The sequence below is a fragment of the Adiantum capillus-veneris genome, chromosome 1 (genome assembly GCF_014529385.1).
Source record: "Adiantum capillus-veneris isolate H3 chromosome 1, ASM1452938v2, whole genome shotgun sequence".
Taxonomy (NCBI): domain Eukaryota; kingdom Viridiplantae; phylum Streptophyta; class Polypodiopsida; order Polypodiales; family Pteridaceae; genus Adiantum; species Adiantum capillus-veneris.
The window spans coordinates 128,028,988-128,047,595 of NC_140931.1; the positions used below are offsets into that span (position 1 = coordinate 128,028,988).

The 18,608-nt window shown below is 45.6% G+C and overlaps 1 protein-coding gene across 5 annotated transcripts in view; it reads left to right on the forward strand.

Annotated features, from left to right (window-relative positions):
* Nucleotides 1-18,608, forward strand: part of LOC147465535 (uncharacterized) — a 118,209-nt gene that overhangs the window by 51,280 nt on the left and 48,321 nt on the right. For 4 of the 5 annotated variants that reach the window (XM_086520515.1, XM_086520517.1, XM_086520522.1 and 1 more), the window contains one exon: nucleotides 9,880-9,960. The exons of the other annotated variant lie outside the window; for it this stretch is intronic. In XM_086520515.1, the coding sequence (XP_086376641.1) occupies nucleotides 9,880-9,960 (81 nt within the window). The remainder of the gene's footprint in view (nucleotides 1-9,879; nucleotides 9,961-18,608) is intronic. 5 annotated transcript variants of the gene reach the window in all.

Below are 18,608 nucleotides of genomic sequence, written 5' to 3' on the forward strand. Positions count from 1 at the left end.
GCAAAGATCCATTACAATTCCATGTAACCACTTTGAGTGTGGTCCCACAGGTCTCGTGCCGTCATGCGGGGCGCTTCTCCAGAATAACCACTCGTCCATCCCAGTAGAAGGCTACTTTCCCCTTCTCTTGAGCTGTCATTATCTCGGGCTTAACTTCTTTCATATGAGCAAGCTGTGTGAGTGTGAGGTCATCTCCAAGGAATATGCCCGTTTTCTTTAGTGTAGGACGCTTCTTCAAGAAGTCCTTCTTTGCCTCCATGGATGGGAAGCGCATGATTAGAGCTTTTTCTTTTGAAGTCTCCCCATTTCCTTGTGTCTTCTTCCCTATATATATATATATATATATATATATATATATATATATATATATATAGAGAGAGAGAGAGAGAGAGAGAGAGAGAGAGAGAGAGAGAGAGAGAGAGAGAGAGAGAGAGAGAGAGAGAAATGAAATGAATTGTAATATTAATGTCTTCAAAAGACCAAAATGAACTATGAGACCAAAAGGTTAATTGTGGTGAATCTAATACCAGGTCTGGGTACAAAAAGTACAAAGAACTGAAAAGAAAATAGTGGGTAGGGGTGGGGTAAAACTTGATACAAAGGGTGAGCTGATACAATGGAGCTCTCTGATAGTAGAGGCATCAGATACATATACATCAGTCTCCAAAAGGCTGTAGAGGTTCAATATCCTCCAAGGTAAGCACTCTGTCGGGACAGCTCCTATGTCACGCCATTATGGTATGGATTTTCTGTCGCAGTTTGCGTCGATGTCAAGAGGGCCTCCTCATCCGTGGGCTATTGGACCGCCCCAACTCTATCTCCCGATCAAGCAGTATGCCTCTGGTGCCTCTGGTGCTGCTATGCTGTGGGGGCTGCTCGAACTCCTTTGTGTGTGACTGAAAGAAATCTGTAATTTGCCGTTGTCGCTGGATCTCTCTCATTGTGCTGCTCTTCAAGAGGTCCTCTCTATGTTTGCGAATCCCCAGTAAGTATAATCCGAGACATCTCTGATCCTGGTATCTCATGAATCTAGAAAGTGGTCCAAAACCCTCTCTGAATAGACAGTGAAATCGGCCTCGTATCTCATAGTATTTTGGGCAGTGACATATGTTATGTAGCTCTTATCATAGTTACAGGGGACGGACCCTAGGGACAGGGGATGCCCATTTCCGGGACGGGGATGGGGACGGGTGGGGACGGACGGAAAAAGGGCTGCTAGGTGGGAATGTAGGCAAAACGTCCAGGGGACGGCAGGGGATGGGAGGGGACTTTTTTGAAAATTTGAAAACTTGATCATTTCTAGAGGCTAGTTTCTCTCCAATAGCCATATGTTTGAACTTTGAAGCACCCTAATGGCTATAAAAGCCACCCTTTGGGTCCTCATTTCTTGATCTTTCATTAGCACATTTGCGTCTATATGACTCATGTTCTTTGGTCTATTTAGTGTAAATTTGTGGTCAAAGTGATGCTCTATGTGTGTGGCATGTGTATAGGTCAAAAAATGCCAAAAAAACTCTTTCTTTTTTTGCCATTCCGACCTCCATCCCCGTTTCTGACTTTTGCCGTCCTGTCCCTGTCCCCGCCCCCGTTCCTGACCCCGACCCGCCGTCCCATGTAAGTATGAGCTCTATCTCGGGCTCTATCTGGCACACCTGACAAATCCTAGACTTAGTGGGTACTCCTCAAAATTTTCCTCTCTAGCTGATGTGAGGATGTACGTATCAAACCAATAGCACATCGTATCTCGTGAGATAGATGAGTATCCATGTAGCTTGGTCTGATCACAAAATCATCCTCCGTAAGCTGGAGAAGATGCTCTCTATAGAAAGCCATCTTCATACCCAACTCATGCGTAGGCTGTATCCATGTCCTCTTCGTATCCAACTGAATCAAGTCCTGTTTGATGAGCGTGGTAATCTCTGCCCAGTGAGGGAGATGGAGGGTGCATCGAGAGTAATGAAATGGGGGTAGCCGATCCATACTAAAGCCATGTAACTGAAACCAAGATGCCATCTCTGCATACCAACATGATCTATCTCCCTGCAATGCCAGCTGTCGCAAAGACTCTAGTGCTAATCGAGCATATCTGTCTCTAGGGAGAGCCCATGTGCTATGCATAAATGAAACTGATCGAGTGAGTGCCTCCACTACCAATGGAGGGGAAGCGAGCTCCGCCCTAAGAATGTCATGTGGTACTGAGGCCTTGGCCCTAATCATCCAAGAAATCATAGACACCAAGGGTCTCTCCATACATCTCCATCCATGAGTACTGCCAGCTTTGCTATGATATCTCCACTCCGTATAGCATGGCCGAAGTGACCAAAGTGTCGGAGAGCCAAAGTTTTGTATGAGGTTCCTGGAACTGAACCTGCGAACATATATCCTCTCAAGTCTCCCCAATGCTGCATAGGCTTTGGTCAATCTCGTATCTACTGCATGCCTCATAGAAAATACTGGACCATTGAAAACCGCCCCAAGATAAGTATATGCATCTGCATACTCCATAGTCTCTCGACCATACCACTTCGCCGTAGTGTTAAACACCATTACCTCGGTCTTACTAAGGTTCACAGACCATCCACTGTCTTGTTTAAAACACATGCAATGCATCCAAATGACGTTGCATCCCGTCTAGAGAATCTGAGATCAACACAATATCATCAACATATAATAGCAACGGAATCCATGTCCCTGCAAGCTGAGCACCTCTATCACCCTCTGTCTGTACATAATCTGAAAACTCATCTACATATATCCCAAAGAGAGTCGGAGATAGGGGACAACCCTGCTTCACCCCAATGGTGGAGTGAACCATGTCGGACATGCCCTGAGTAGTGCGTCCCCGCCCTTCCTCTGTCTTGTATAAGGCTAAGATCCCCCAAATCAGCTCTGTGGGCACCCCCATGTCCTACAATCTGCGTATGAGTCTGGCTCGTGGCACTATATCAAAGGCTTTGCAGAAATCCACAAAGCTACAATAAATCCTTTTGCCATGGTGTCCACCCTCCCCAATAATGGCTCTTGAGTGTCAAAATATGGTCAAGAGTGGAGAGATGAAGTGAAATCAGATTACACATGGGTTTTCGCGGAGAATCTGACAAAGCTTACATCTCTCGGTAAGCAGGCGAAGAAAAGTTGAAATCCTGCACAGGAACCAAAGAAAAGAATGAAGATTTGGACAAATTCTTGGCGGAAAACATTGTCAGAGCGGAGTACAAACGTCAATTGCAGGTTGATACATGTGAAAAGATTGATCAAGTACTCCAAAGACCCGAGATTTGGGAAATACTTGAAGAATTACCCGATTGATGAGATTTACTAGAGATGGCCTACTGAAAGAATAGACGAGTGCTAGAAAAAAAAAACTTGAACCTGTACTCCTAGCAAGAGCTTGACAGAACTCTTGAAAAGAATATGAACCTGAGGACCACCAGAAGATAAACCAGAGAGTTACAGAGCAGCAGCCGAGTGCGGAAGAAAAGGAAAGACGAAAGTAAGACTGGTACCAGATTTTGTGGGGACCGCCAACCCTGACCAGATGAACGAAAGTATTGAACTTTGCAAAGCATGGGGCAAAGTGCCAGACCAAGAAGCCCTTATCTTCTTTCATGGAGAAGCCAAGGCCAACTTCATTTCAACCGAATTGGCGGCTTGACTTGGAATTACGCCCGAGGAAATGGGGCCATCGGCTGAGGCCGTTCTAGAGGCACCCGGACGGGATGTGGCCATTACACCTGTCGGCAAACTACGCTTGCATTGTCAGGGGTATTTAGTGCACGAGGACTTTTACATCATGCCTTTGGAAGGGTGTGACGTCCTCGGAGGAATCACTTGGTTCCCCAAGAACAGTGCCGTGGTCGATCTTGAAGAATGAGAAGGTCAAAGAGATTGTACTTGATGTAAAATTGAAAGGCGAGTCGATCCCACTCGATGAAATCCAATCTTTTTGTTTATTCAATTTCCTTGAAAGAACTCAATGATGATTGAAGGTCGAATATGTTAGACCTCGAAAAAAGAACGACAAGATTTTTTGCAAGCTCAAGCTGACTGTTTCTCTGAGGTCTTACCAGGCAATTTGCCTCCTTCACGTCCTGAAGATCACACGATTGATTTGATTCCCGGTAGTACATCACCGAACTGGCCACCTTACAGAGTTATCTAAGCCCAAATGAAGAATTAATGAACCAAAACAGATTCCCCATTCTGAGGATAGACTTTAGGGTTCTACTTGTTCTAGCTGAATTGATATGAAGAGTGGTTATCATTAGATCTGAATTGCTCCTGGAGACGTCTAGAAGACAACTTTTAGGATGACTTTTGTTTTGTATGAATACTTGGTGATGCCATTTGGCCTTACAAATGCTCCAGCGACATTCAACGGTATGATGGATAGGATTTTCAGAGAGTACCAAGCATAAATTGATTATAAATGCGAAAACAGCGACTTTTTCTTGTTTGAGATAAATTTCTTGGGACACATCATCTCAACAGAAGGGTTAAAGATGGGCCTGGCCAAAGCTGAGACTATTTGTGATTTGCCTGATTTGAAGAATGTTCATGAAGCTTGAAGCTTTTTGGACTTGTACTCATATTATCGGCAATTCATCCAAAAATTTGCACAGATAGCTTCCCCTTTGCATGTACTGACTCAACAAGAGGTTCCTTTTACTTGGGGCCCGACAGAGATTGCAACCTTTCAGACTCTCAAGGAAAAGTTGACTACGGGACCAGTGTTGGCCTTGCCCGACTTGCAAAAGGCATTCAAAGTTTATTGTGATGCTTGTGGTTGTAGCCGGGGAGCAGTCTCGATACAAGAAGGCCATGTCATAGCCTACGAGAGTAGGATGTTTTCATGTCTTGAATGGGTTGCACAAATTTATGAGAAAGAGCGTTTGGCAATTATCCATGCTCTTACGTAGTGGGGACACGATCTACTCGGAGTTGACTTTATCGTCTTTATAGACCGTCAAAGTTTACGCTACTTCTTGTCACAGAAGCAACTTTCGGAAAAGTAGACGCGGTGGGCTACATCTTGTCATAGTTCCATTTCTAGATAGTCCATGTTGAGGGACATAAGAACTTAGTGGTAGATGCATTGTCTCGAAAGCCCTTGCTTCTGGCTATTTCCGCATACATGATCGAAGCTCCGAGGATATGGTAGATCAGTATGCCACAGATCCTGACTTTGCAGACATCTTTCACCGGATACAGAGTGGAGAGACAGTTGCAGGCTATTCCATACGGGATGGCTATTTGATACAGAAAATGATGTTGTGTTACACAACCTTTGAGGGAAAAGGTCTTGACAGAGTGCCATTGTCCACTTTTTTTGGGCCACCGCGGCATAGCTACCTACCTTGAAGGGTGTTGAGTGTTACTTTTGCTAGCCGAGGCTTAAAAAAGGATGTGGACGAGTTTGTTCGCACTTGTTTAGTATGCCAAAAGGTCAAGTTTGACAGGCATAAGGCACCAGGTTTTCTACAGCCTTGACCATACCCTCCCGTCCTTGGGAAAGCATTGCCATGGATTTTATTTTTGATCTTCGCGAGACTCAAAGTGGGCATGATGGCATTTGGACAGTCATCAGATTCAGTAAACAAGCCTCCTTTATTCCTGTAAAGAAGACAATTAAGCCCGATCATTTGGTGAAACTTTTTCTCGCATAGATTTTCCGATTACATGGCATGCCTAAGTCCATTGCTTCGGATGGAGATCCTTAGTTTACTCGTTTGTTTTGGAGGGCAATCTAGGAAACATTGGCACAGAGTTGTAGTTCTTGTCCTCGTTCCACCCGCAAACAGATGGGCAATTTGAGATAGCCAATTCACTGGTTTTGTATTTGTTGAAGTCTTATATTTCAGAGAGGATAATGTAGAAAGAGGATCTCCAGATCAGGACAAACGTCCTTCCAAGAGCAAGGACCAGGAAAGAGATCTCTCTGCTTAAGGAAAGCAAGGATGTTTCTATCTCTTCTCCATCATACTCTCCTAACTATACTACTACATCTACTTCTCATACAATATCTAAATCTTCTCCAAAGAAGAAAACTCCTACTACTTCCCTACGTAATACTAAAGAAAAGCCCAAGTTCAAGAAGGATAATTGCAGGCATCACTGTAAGATGCAGGTTTTCAAATCCGGTGACAAGGATGTAAAGTTTGACAACTACACTGGATAGAGAGATATCTCTAAGGCATTGTCTTTCATCAAGCAATTTGAAGTTGCTTTTGCCAATAGGAACTTCACCAAAAAATCCAAGTTGCGTCATGTTGAGATGCATCTCAAGGAGACAAGCAATTGGTGGTTAGCCAAGATTCTAGAAGGTACACAAGCTAGAACTTAGACTCAATTCAAAGCTGAATTATATGAGCAATTTCTTCCGCCGAACTTCGAGAAGGACAATCGAAAGGAACGGGGAAAGGAATGGGACTGGCTCGCCTAGAAGGAACATGAGAAAGTCATAGCTTACGCTGACAAGTATCGGTCGATTCTTCTGAAAGTTACGCCTTTCATGAAGATTTTCGACGAGGAAAAGATGTGAAAGTTCGAAGCATGCCTTCAACCTCCGCTTCGGAAGAGCATGAAGGTGTACCCACACGACACCCTTCAACGGATGATGGAGTCGGCAATCATTGCCAAGGATCTACATTCCACTGGTACCCCCAGACGGATGGAACACAACACGTATCATGCAAGGCAAAGAGCAGTTTATGATGACCATGGTGACCAAGTCAAAAAGCATCCCCCAGACGACCCGGATCAGCCTAAGGAGCCAGAGGGTACCAACAAACGGCTCTAGTATCTCACGCAGAATCAAGTACAAACCTTCAAAGAGAAAGGGAGGTGCTTCTACTGTGGTGACAAAGGACACATGAAGACTGACTGTCTGGTTCAGTAGCAACGACAAGAACAAGCATCTTCAAAGAAGGAATCATTGAAGAAGGAACCCGCTCCATCGAGCTTGAATACCATTCTTGATGTGCAAGGGAATACAGAAACTGAAAAAGGGAAGCGTCAACTCCTTAAAGGCTGGGGATCCGTGAATAACCAGCGGGTGTTCATCCTTCACGACCCTGGATCGACAGACAACTTCATCTCAGTGGAAACTGTTGAACGCTTGGGCCTCACACCGGCTCAGCTTGGAGCTTTGGTCACTTCTGGATCGACATTCGAGGACAAGGACCGCGAATGCTTTTTGATGGCACCCGTCGAGGGATGTGATATCATCTTGGGTATGCCATGGCACTACCATATGCAACCGGTCCCATATTATGTAGAAAAGACCCTCGCTTTTGAGCATGAGGGCAAGAACATTAAGATTTTTGTTGATGTAGGGGATTGGCTATTCCCTATTGTAAGCCATATCTCCATTAAAAAGGAAATATAGAAGTGCATTTTTGCTTACTTGATTCTCGCACAGAAAAAAGATAAAAGTAACAAGGGCTCGCTCTCTAGTTGAAAATTAAACGTTTTCAATTTATTGAAAGATATAAGGGCTGTTTCACGAACATTCTTGTAGATAGCCTACCTCCAGAACGTGCGGAAGATCATCGCATTGATCTCTAAGGGTACGCAAGGGAAGGAATTGACCATCGAGTCTGAAGAATTAGAATGGAGGGGTCACTCCGGTTCTTGTGCTTGTAAAAAGATTCTCCCTAATAAAGATTCTGTTTGGGGTGGGGGGGGTGGGGGGTAAAAGCCATCTTCCAGTCCCAGATACTGTGTTGATCTTCTCCTTCATTGCTCTTTGACTAGAAAGATTTTTTACTTTCAGTTTGTTGATTATTCGTGTGCGCTCCCGTTTGTGACATTCTAGTTTGTCTCTTGGAGTAGAGATGTTTTATCTCTAGGATTGTTGATGTATAGTAGTTTGTCTTGTGGAGTCGTCTCTTGGATTTGGGAGATTACCTTATTTTCTCTTGGATTGGAGCAAGTAAGTTATTTTGTCACTTGTCATAGCTCAAACCCCAAGGTGAGGGTTGTTGGGTTTCGTGGACTTTGGCCTATGATTCATGCTTCTTCGTGTGTACCTTTTCTAGTCTACTAGGATGCCTATGTGCCATAGAGCATGTGACATATGATGTGATAGCATATGCTCACTTTCCACTTAGGGTGATGATGTATATAGTGAGGTTTCACCCCACGATGTACCCATGATGTTACCCTCTATGAATGTCTATATGTAATCTCTTGTTTTTAAGGCATAATCAAGAGCTCATTTAGAGTCTACCTTGTGCATCTCTCTCTCTCTCTCTCTCTCTCTCACACACACACACACACACACACACACACACACACACACACACACACACACACACACACACACGCGCGCGCGCACACACACATAAAAATAATATAAGTATCTTTGTGATTAATTTTCAAGTGGGAAACCTCAAGGTGAGGAAAACCCATAGAAAAGATCGTATACAAAAGAAAGAACACTGAAGTGTTCGGTTGTGAAAGAGGGCTAAAAGCATTCATAGGAAAGCTGATGTATTTGTGGGGATATCACCAACTTCTTGGAGAAACGTAAAGATTGCCTAAGGGAAGCTTGAAGAAGGGAAAAGGATATGCGTCAGAGCAGTGGAACATACAACCATTATGTTGGCGCCACAGGGTCCAATAAGCCCAATATCTGACCCACATAAAGAAGACCGCAAATCGCTGTAAGGAAGGTGGGAGAATGCCAAAAGCCCAAAACCATTTGTGGAAGACCATAGAGGGGAAATGGAACCGCATACAAGCTGATATGCAACGAAGAAAAACTCTAGTAATGCAGCAATCCCAAAGTAGGTGACTAACAATCTCTTCCGAAGTAGAGCAGCGGACCCAACAAGAAGAGCGAAATGAGAAAAGTGCCCACAGGGAGAACTCCAAGCAAGCATTGCCAAAGAAACAATGGCTTCTTCAAAGGCAGGTGGCTCTTCCAGAGGGCCGAGAGAGGCTTCCTCCACGAGATATCAAACTTATGCATGGACCATAGGGCATTACAATGGTCAACAAGCCAAGGCCGCGGTAAAAGAAGAACATAAACTTGACTGGGAGAAATGGCCTCAAAAGGCGTGTGCCGGAAATTCCAATCAAACATGCAGCTACCATCGGCCAAAGTCGGAATGGGTAAAGAGTCAACTAGCATGTGCTGAAGCTCTCTCCAGAGCTGACGGTAATGCATGCCCAATCCAAAATGGCAAGGGGCAGGGGAAACTGGAAAGTGTGGCCCACCTCATTAACCACATCATCAACTACGCAAAGGCCACTACAAGAGAGAAAGTATGCCTGAAGAGGTGAATGGTCAACCAAAGTAAGAGAGAATGCCTGACTGCAATGAAGACTCTCCAAACGAAGCGAATTCCTTCTGGTTGCTGTCGACGGTGCCATGATAAATGAACTGTAACATCTTTCCGAGCAGAAATCAATTTGGAAGTAAAAGGACGTCGAGGGATATGCCCTTCCATCTCTGGCCCCCCCCCCCCCCCCCCCCCCCCCCCCCCCCCCCAAAAAAAAAAAAAAAAAACACACACACACACACACACACACACACACACGATGAATGCTATACTCACTAATCCACCCTAACCCTACAGCAAGGCCCTTGCTCAATCAATATGGGTCACGTGGAGTAGCTCTGTTGTGCTTCTCTTGTGATCCATAGTGAAGATAATTATGTTGAATTTTAGACTACCAGCTGTTTCCTACAGGCAAATTTGATTTTAGATACAATTTTATTTGAAATTGACTTTAATTTTGAAATTCATGTATTAGTCACAGAGAAAGTGATAGGACAATGCTAGAAAGAAGCTTTTCCGTCGTTGTTCTTACATGATGTAATAACACGTAATTTTCTAGTATATGTTTTTATATTCATCATGTTATTGGCAGGTTTCAGATGATAGATTTCCGTGTACCAAAGACCGTGAGGAAAGCTGCACAAGCTTACTTGATAGAGAAGGGGGAAGAAGCGTATGCATTTTTCCAGCTGATTTGTTTTATTTGCAAGATTTGTTCAGCTTGAAACGAACCTCTTTTGTGTATATGGGTGCGTGCGTGTAGATGTGTGCGCGCTCGTGCAAGTGGCATGCCCACACAATTATTGTTGGTACAGAATTCTATGGCCCCTGCAATTTAAGAGTTTTGCGACGCACACTGCAATATCAACCATGAGGGCTATGTCTTAAATCCCCTAATCTGGGAAATATGGGTGCGTGCGTGTAGATGTGTGCACGCTCGTGCAAGTGGCATGCCCACACAATTATTGTTGGTACAGAATTCTATGGCCCCTGCAATTTAAGAGTTTTGCGACGCACACTGCAATATCAACCATGAGGGCTATGTCTTAAATCCCCTAATCTGGGAAATATATGGGTGGAATCTCAAACGGGAAAGAAAACAAAACCCCAGAAGTTTTATTTTGTAACCTCAGGAAATTGTTAAGCTATTTTTCTTTTTTCCGAGAAAAAGATCCTTCTATTAGTTAATGAAAACTGCCCATAGGGCTACATCCACCTCTGCAAGAGAGGGCTACAACAAACATGATGGGGAGACTCTCCCAATGAAAAAACAGCATATATACAATGGGGCTAAATCAAGAGATGGGAGGAGGGAAGAGCCACACAGGTGGACAGTAGTGCCATCTGAGCACCCCCTGGACCATGGTGTAGAAAGGCCCAGGGCTCCAGATACAACCGGCCTAAACAACGTAGAGGGCGGTACTATTTCAATTACATGTTAACTTTACACCAAGCACTGAGAAGGGAAGAGAACACAGTTGCGTCCAGCGACTAGAATTTCACTGCGCACACGAGACCGACACCCTGTAGGCCCCAAAGACTGGCTCCCCTTTCGGTATTTCTTTATTCAAATTAAAGTAGACGATCCTACCACTTCGCATAAGCTTTCACAAAGCTGTCCAAACCTGGCGAGGGCTGAAAACGCAGGTTTTCGACCTGATTTTGGCAGCATAACGGCGCAAAAACCCTTGTAGGTCAAAAACACATGTCTAGGAGGGATTCCCTCGCTATCTGAAGCTTTCTGGCGAGCTGTCACAGAATTTCAGCAGGCTGTAATTCCCTGTTTTTCACTGCCGGGTGCCCAAAAGCCTGTACACGCATCGCAAGGCTCTCACGAGACTCCCCCGATGTTCCCTTGTAGTTTAGGTGCGAAACCCTAAACCTGCAGAAAAACACAGCAGGCTGTAATTCCCTGTTTCGGATCGTTTTTAGCGGAGCGAACACGCCTACGCGTGTCCCAAGGGCTCCCGCACGCACTGGGACAGTTCCACAGTGAATTGGACGAGTTTTCACGCGAGAAAACTCTCCAAACTCGCAATCTTTCGTGATAGAACTGTGCGTATGGGGGATTAGCAATTAGCTAATCCTGTTCCTGTTCAGAAGGCTCTTGCCTTGGCAAACGCGCATAAACCCCCAGAACTGTACATGTTCAACTGAGTAGCCCATCTAGTGGGGCATAACATACTGTACGTAGGGGAGAAAGAGAGCAGTATGTAGCGTGCGGGGCATCACTCCCGTCACCATATTGTGCATAGAGGGCAAGGTAAGCATTCCATAGCTTCTGTACCTGCTACAATCCACCTGAGGCTGAAAATGGCGCCCCCTTTGTTGATATGCAGCTCGTTTTTGCCTCCCAGAGTGGCAGAATCGCTCACAGGCTGACACGTCGCCCAGTTTCCGAGTTTGGGCTTTCCCTGCTAAAAATATCTCAACTGGTGCGTCAGTTGACTTGGCAGCAGAGCAATAAAATGTTCCCCTTGTCATTCCATAGCTAATGACGTGAACACATTTTCTGGTCAAAAATAGCAGTTTCCTAAATTTTAGGAGATGCTTCCATGGCGTCTCTATCGGTCTCCTGACCATCATTGAAGACTACCATTTGACCACCATCTACAATATGGGTTAATTTACTGGCCCCTTTCAACTTATAAAGTTGCAGTGACTTGACGAGTGGCCTAGATTCCAGTTTGGCACACACGAGCTTCCATACTCATCAGAATTCAGTGCTAACTGGCCCGGGCAGTCCCTGTCCGACCGACCTAGATCCCCGATGTGAGAAACCCATTTGGCTGCAGCCGTTTCACACTGGCCATGCAATGTCCACTTGCACCTTTTCAAGGGTTTTGGGACAAACAAGTAAAAATAAAATAAATATATCTAATACTTATTTACGGAAGGCAACATGAAAAATACACCTCCTGGTGACACACCCCACCCTTGAAATACTGCAAGCGACCTCGCTTGCATGCCAATAATACATGCAGATATCTCCTGATATCGCATATATTCTATGATGGGAATCCAAGATATACATGCTTCCGGAAATGTAGCGTTGGACGATTAAAGTTTAAACAATCCCACCAACCTGGCTACGACACATATATCAAGCATAGAAGTCTTCTAGTGTACTCTTGAGCACAAACTTCTCTAGCTAAATTCTGTATGGAAAGAGTAGATACAATTGCTTAACTACTCTCTTGAGCATCATGAACCATGCTCTTGCCTTGCTCCAAAAAGGTTGCATCAAGTCACTGTGGGTTCCATTTGAAAGGCTTCAAGACACAATTGCAATAGCTGAGGTGAATCAAGCAATTCAGACTCTTCCATCCATTTGGCATCTAATGATGGATAGTTCTTGAACTTCACCAAATAGCGTCTTGCAACTTTTCCTCTAACCTTTCTTTCTTTATGTGACAATATTTGTTCAGGAACAAGGATTTCATCCAATTCTTCCACTTCGGGTTGTTCCTCATCAAGCATATTCTCTGGCACATCACCAACAAAGGGCCTTAGAAGGCTGACATGAAAAGCATTATGTATTTTCCAGCCTTCTGGTAGCTTTAACCTGTAAGCTACATCGCTGATCTTTTCTGAAATCTGAAAAGGACCATAATATCGCATACTGAGCTTAGGAAACAAGCGTTCCTTGCCTTTCCTTTTCCTTAACCTGGCCTTTTCAAAGCGCAAAAGTACCCAATCACCAAGTGAAAATACAAGTTCACGACGGTGACGATCAGGAGCTTTCTTTTGCTTAGCCTGATTCTTCTCAAGAGCAATCTTTATCTTCCTGTATGTTTCATCCATATCTTGCACATACTTGTCTGTCTCAAATATCTTGTCCTTAGTCTGCAAAATGGGCGGGACTTTCTTTCCTCCTTCCACTATCTCAAATGGTGCCTTACCTGTTGACGTATGCACAATGTTATTGTAAGCATATTCAACCAATGGGAGATGGTGTTCCCAAGTTGCCTTGTGCTCTGAGACATAACATTTGAGTAGGTCCAAGACAATAGAATTTGCCTCTTCTGAGTGTCCATCAGTTTGCGGATGAAACGAAGAAGAGAACTTGAGCGTAGTGCCCATGTTCTCAAACAATGCCTTCCAGAAAAGACTCGTCATACGTGGATCCCTGTCACTGACAATTGACTGAGGCATCCCATGATATTTAAAGATATTGCTCATGAATATCTTGACCATGTGTTCTGGCTTTATCTTCTTCCTAACATGAATGAAATGGGCCTGCTTACTGAACCTACAAATGATAGTCCAAATCCCATCATTTCTTGTTTGCGTCCTTGGAAGATCAAAGATAAAGTCCATTGCTATACTTTCCCATGGCCTATCAGGGATTGGCAATGGCTGCAGCAATCCCGGTTGCTTTTGTCTGTCAAATTTGACTTTTTGGCATACTAAGCATGATCTTACAAATGTGTCAACATCTTGACGCAAAGCTGGCCAATAGAAGAATGCCTCAACCCCTTTCACTGTCGCATCAATTCCACGATGCCCAGCATAAGGTGGAGCATGACTTTCCATCAAAATCTTTGGCCGTAACTGTTTAGTAACGCATAACTTTCCATGCATCATGAGAAAGTATTCTTAAGCATATAGTGCTCATGATGTTGCCCATCAACAAGCTGGTCATAGATCCTTGCAAAATCTGAATCTTCAGCATATTGTGTCTTCATTTCGTCTAGTTCACAATGGTACGGAATTGACACTGCTGAAATTTGGGGCTTTCGTGACAACGCATCAGCCACCACGTTCTTTTTCCCTTGCACATGCACAATCTGAAAATGGAACATTGACAAGATGTTTGCCTATCGCATGTGCTTCTCAAACAACTTCGTCTGTGTAAGAAAATATCGCAAGGTTTGATGATCCGTTTGGACAACAAAATCAGCCCCTAGCAAATAGTGTTTCCAACTAGTGAGAGCATGAATTACTGCAAGCAATTCTTTCTCATAGACTTGCAAGTTCCTTTCAGTCTTCAAAAGAATTCTGCTCTCATATGCGACTACTCGGCCATTCTGCATTAGAACTGCACCAAGACTATGGCCACACGCATCACATTGAACCACAAAAGGTTTAGAAAGATCTGGCAAAATAATTACCGGATCTGAAGTCAGCTTCTCTTTCAAGTGTTTGAACGCTAAAATTTCCCTGGTTGTCCACTTGAAAGTAACTCCTTTTCCTTGCAGTGCATGGAGTGGAGAAGCAATCTCAGCAAAATTTCAGGTGAACCTCCTGTAATAGGAACATAAGCCTAGAAAGCTTCGAATGTCATGTACGGACTTCAAGTCTGGCCATGACCTAATTGCTTCCACTTTAGCAGGATCCATGCGTACCCCATCCTTTGAAACAATGTGCCCAAGGAAGTGAATCTCTTGCAAAAAGAATTCACTTTTCTTCGCATTAATGAGTAGCCTATTCTTGCGTAGCTCATTGAAAACTGCGGTCAAGTGATCCCTATGCTCCTCTTCAGACTTTGAGTAGACAATCATGTCATCAAAGAAGGTACCCACGTTGTTGGGGCTTGACCCTGGTTCAACAATGCGGTCCACCATTGGAGCGCATTCCCTTTCAAGAAAGTGGCAGCCTTGCGTATCTTTGAAGATTCCGTGAAGTTGCCTCCAGCATAAGCTGCATCGAACTGTTGTATGAAGGTCAAAGCCTTCAATTGGCCCTCAGTTCCTCTGAAAGTTTCAAACTTCACTCCCTGTCCACCTTCCTTGTAATCCTTAGGCTGACTCAAAGGAGCCACATTATCATAAACAAGTGCCTGTAGCAGTGGTGCTCCATGAGTGTTCATTCCAGCACTCGCATCAACTGTTTTCCTTGTCATATCTGCATTTTGTACGTATGGCTGCGAAAAACCAGCCATACCAAATTGTGTTCCTGGCACTCGAAACTGGCCATAGGCACCCTGAAAACCTGGTTGGACACCCATGTTCGAGTACATAGGGTTACCCATGCCTGTTTGCATTGTCCCGAACACATTCCCTGGCATATAACCTGTGGAAGGTCCAGCCATAGCTTGAAACACTGAACCACCTCCAAAATAACCAGGATAAGTGTTAGGTAATGGAAGGGTCTTACGCATAGCCTGTTCATTGCTCCCTTGACCATTCACAAACGGTTCCTGTCCAGCTAAAGCAAGTTGCTTTGGATCATTGGACACCGCTAGTTGCTCAACCACATGGGCTTTCCCTCGAGCATCATGAGTCCTCTGCGCATTGGAAATCTTCTTTTCCTGCGACGGCTCAGTCATGCCCTGTGTAGGAGGCTGAAAACCGAGTGTCGGAGCCTGTAAGAATTCCTGCATCCTTGGGTTGTTAGCCAACTGCTGAAACATGTCCATGCAACAACGTAGTTGAGTTCTAAGCAACCTGTCCTCTTCTTGAAGAGTTGAAGGAATTTTCTCTGTGCCATGTGAGGAAGATCCCTCTTCAGGTACTTGGTCTCTCTTCTCTGCCATATCGACAAGCTCTGTGTTGCCTTCACCCACAACAATCCACGCTGCACTTTTTGAAGAAAAAGTGACTATCCCGTCGATGGAACCATATAACTGGCCCGTACAACGTAGAGGGCGGCACTATTTCAATTACCTGTTAACTTTACACAGAGCACTGAGAAGGGAAGAGAACACAGTTGCGTCCAGCGACTAGAATGTCACTGCGCACACGAGACCGACACCCTGTAGGCCCCAACGACTGGCGCCCCTTTCGGTATTTCTTTATTCAAATTAAAGTAGACGATCCGACCACTTCGCACAAGCTTTCACAAAGCTGTCCAAACCTGGCGAGGGCTGAAAACACAGGTTTTCGACCTGATTTTGGCAGCATAACGGCGCAAAAACCCCTGTAGGTCAAAAACACCTGTCTAGGACGGATTCCCTCGCTATCTGGAAGCTTTCTGGCGAGCTGTCACAGAATTTCAGCAGGCTGTAATTCCCTGTTTTTCACTGCTGGGTGCCCAAAAGCCTGTACACGCATCCCAAGGCTCTCACGAGACTCCCCCGACGTTCCCTTGCAGTTTAGGTGCGAAACCCTAAACCTGCAGAAAAACACAGCAGGCTGTAATTCCCTGTTTCGGATCGTTTTTAGTGGAGCGAACACGCCTACGCGTGTCCCAAGGGCTCCCGCACGCAATGGGACAGTTCCCCTGTGAATTGGACGAGTTTTCACGCGAGAAAACTCTCCAAACTCGCAATCTTTCGTGATGGAACTGTGCGTACCTGTGGGGGATTAGCAATTAGCTAATCCGGTTCCTGTTTAGAAGGCTCTTGCCTTGGCAAACGCGCATAAACCCCCAGAACTGTGCGTACCTGTGGGGGATTAGCAATTAGCTAATCTGGTTCCTGTTTAGAAGGCTCTTGCCTTGGCAAACGCGCATAAAACCCCAGAACTGTACATGTTCAACTGAGTAGCCCATCTAGTGGGGCATAACATACTGTACGTAGGGGAGAAAGAGAGCAGTATGTAGCGTGCGGGGCATCACTCCCATCACCATACTGTGCATAGAGGGCAAGGTAAGCATTCCATAGCTTCTGTAACGGCTACAATCCACCTGAGGTTGAAAATGGCACCCCCTTTGTTGATATGCAGCTCGTTTTTGCCTCCCAGAGTGGCAGAATCGCTCACAGGCTGACACGTCGCCCAGTTTCCGAGTTTGGGCTTTCCCTGCTAAAAATATCTCAGCTGGTGCGTCAGTTGACTTGGCAGCAGAGCAATAAAATGTTCCCCTTGTCATTCCAGAGCTAATGACGTGAACACATTTTCTGGTCAAAAATAACAGTTCCCTAAATTTTAGGAGATGCTTCCATGGCGTCCCTATCGGTCTCCTGACTATCATTGAAGACTACCATTTGACCACCATCTTCAATGTGGGTTAATTTACTAGCCCCTTTCAACTTATAAAGTTGCAGTGACTTGACGAGTGGCCCAGATTCTAGTTTGGCGCACACGAGCTTCCATACTCATCAGAATTCAGTGCTAACTGGCCCGGGCAGTCCCTGTCCGACCGACCTAGATCCCCGATGTGAGAAACCCATTTGGCTGCAGCCGTTTCACACTGGCCATGCAATGTCCACTTGCACCTTTTCAAGGGTTTTGGGACAAACAAGTAAAAATAAAATAAATATATCTAATACTTATTTACGGAAGGCAACAGGAAAAATACACCTCCTGGTGACACCAAAGTCGAAGGAAAGCCTCGCGGCGCTCCCGCATGCGGTCAGAGCTGCCCTGCAGTCCGTCAAGCTGTCCTCTGAGAGTATGGATCAGCTCTAGCCAAAAGTCACGAACTGTCTCTGCTGGTGGCACAGGGCGAGCCTCAAAGATGCGGAAACAACGGGCCCGCCAGATGAACTAGAGAGCTAGGTCGCTGATGAGCTCCGAACACTCCTCTCTCTCACTGCACCACTCCTGTGGAGTAAGGTCTGCAGCAGGCTGGAGTGTAGGTCGTGCCCCCTGTATCACTATCATCCTGCTGGTGGAAGATAGCTCAAACTGAAGTGCCAGGCCTGTGAGGGTGGACGAAGCCGCTACCCCCAAGTGTACTGTCGAGCCGTGGAGAGGGCAGGCATCAGCCGAAGAACTCGTAGCCACACCTGCTGGGCCGAGGGGCAGTCCCAAAGACAGTGTCGCTGACTCTCCACCAACTGGTCACAGGCTGTACATGCGGCCGAGAGACCACTATGCACAAGCCAGCTCCCTACTGCCGTGGCTCTGTGTGCAACCAACCATCGGAACAGAGTGACGCGCCTCGGCTGTCTGGAGTCCCATAGCCTCTGCCAAAAAGCTGCCAAGAACCCAACTGTGAGGCCCTCCTCCTGCCAATGACGTGCTGCAGCAGGGCGGGCCTCTCTCTATGCTGCAAGTATATGACGTCCAAGCCGAACAGTGTACTGAAAGAAAGGGACTCCTGGGCGGTCTGCAGAAGAGAAGGGGTCCCTCCAAAGCCACTCACCAGGATCCCACTGTACTCGTGCTAGTGGACAGCACTCCCAAGCCCATAGCCTCCAGTGTCCTGTTTGAAGAGATGCTGGGTCAGGGTCTATGACGCAAGTCCTCCCACAGATGCCCACAACTCGGATCCTCTGGAAACAACACTTTGCTACCTGCGGGGCCTCTACTGCAACTCGCTGTAATCGTCCCCCACCCTGAAGCTCGAAGAACAAGGCTGGGACAGTCTCTGAGCAAGCCCTGATTGAAATGAGAACCTCCAGTCGTGTGAAGGCTCCCATCCACCTGGGTGCTACTGGCTCGAGAGGCGTGAGCCACTCAGCTGGAACTGACTCTGAGATGTCCTGACACATGC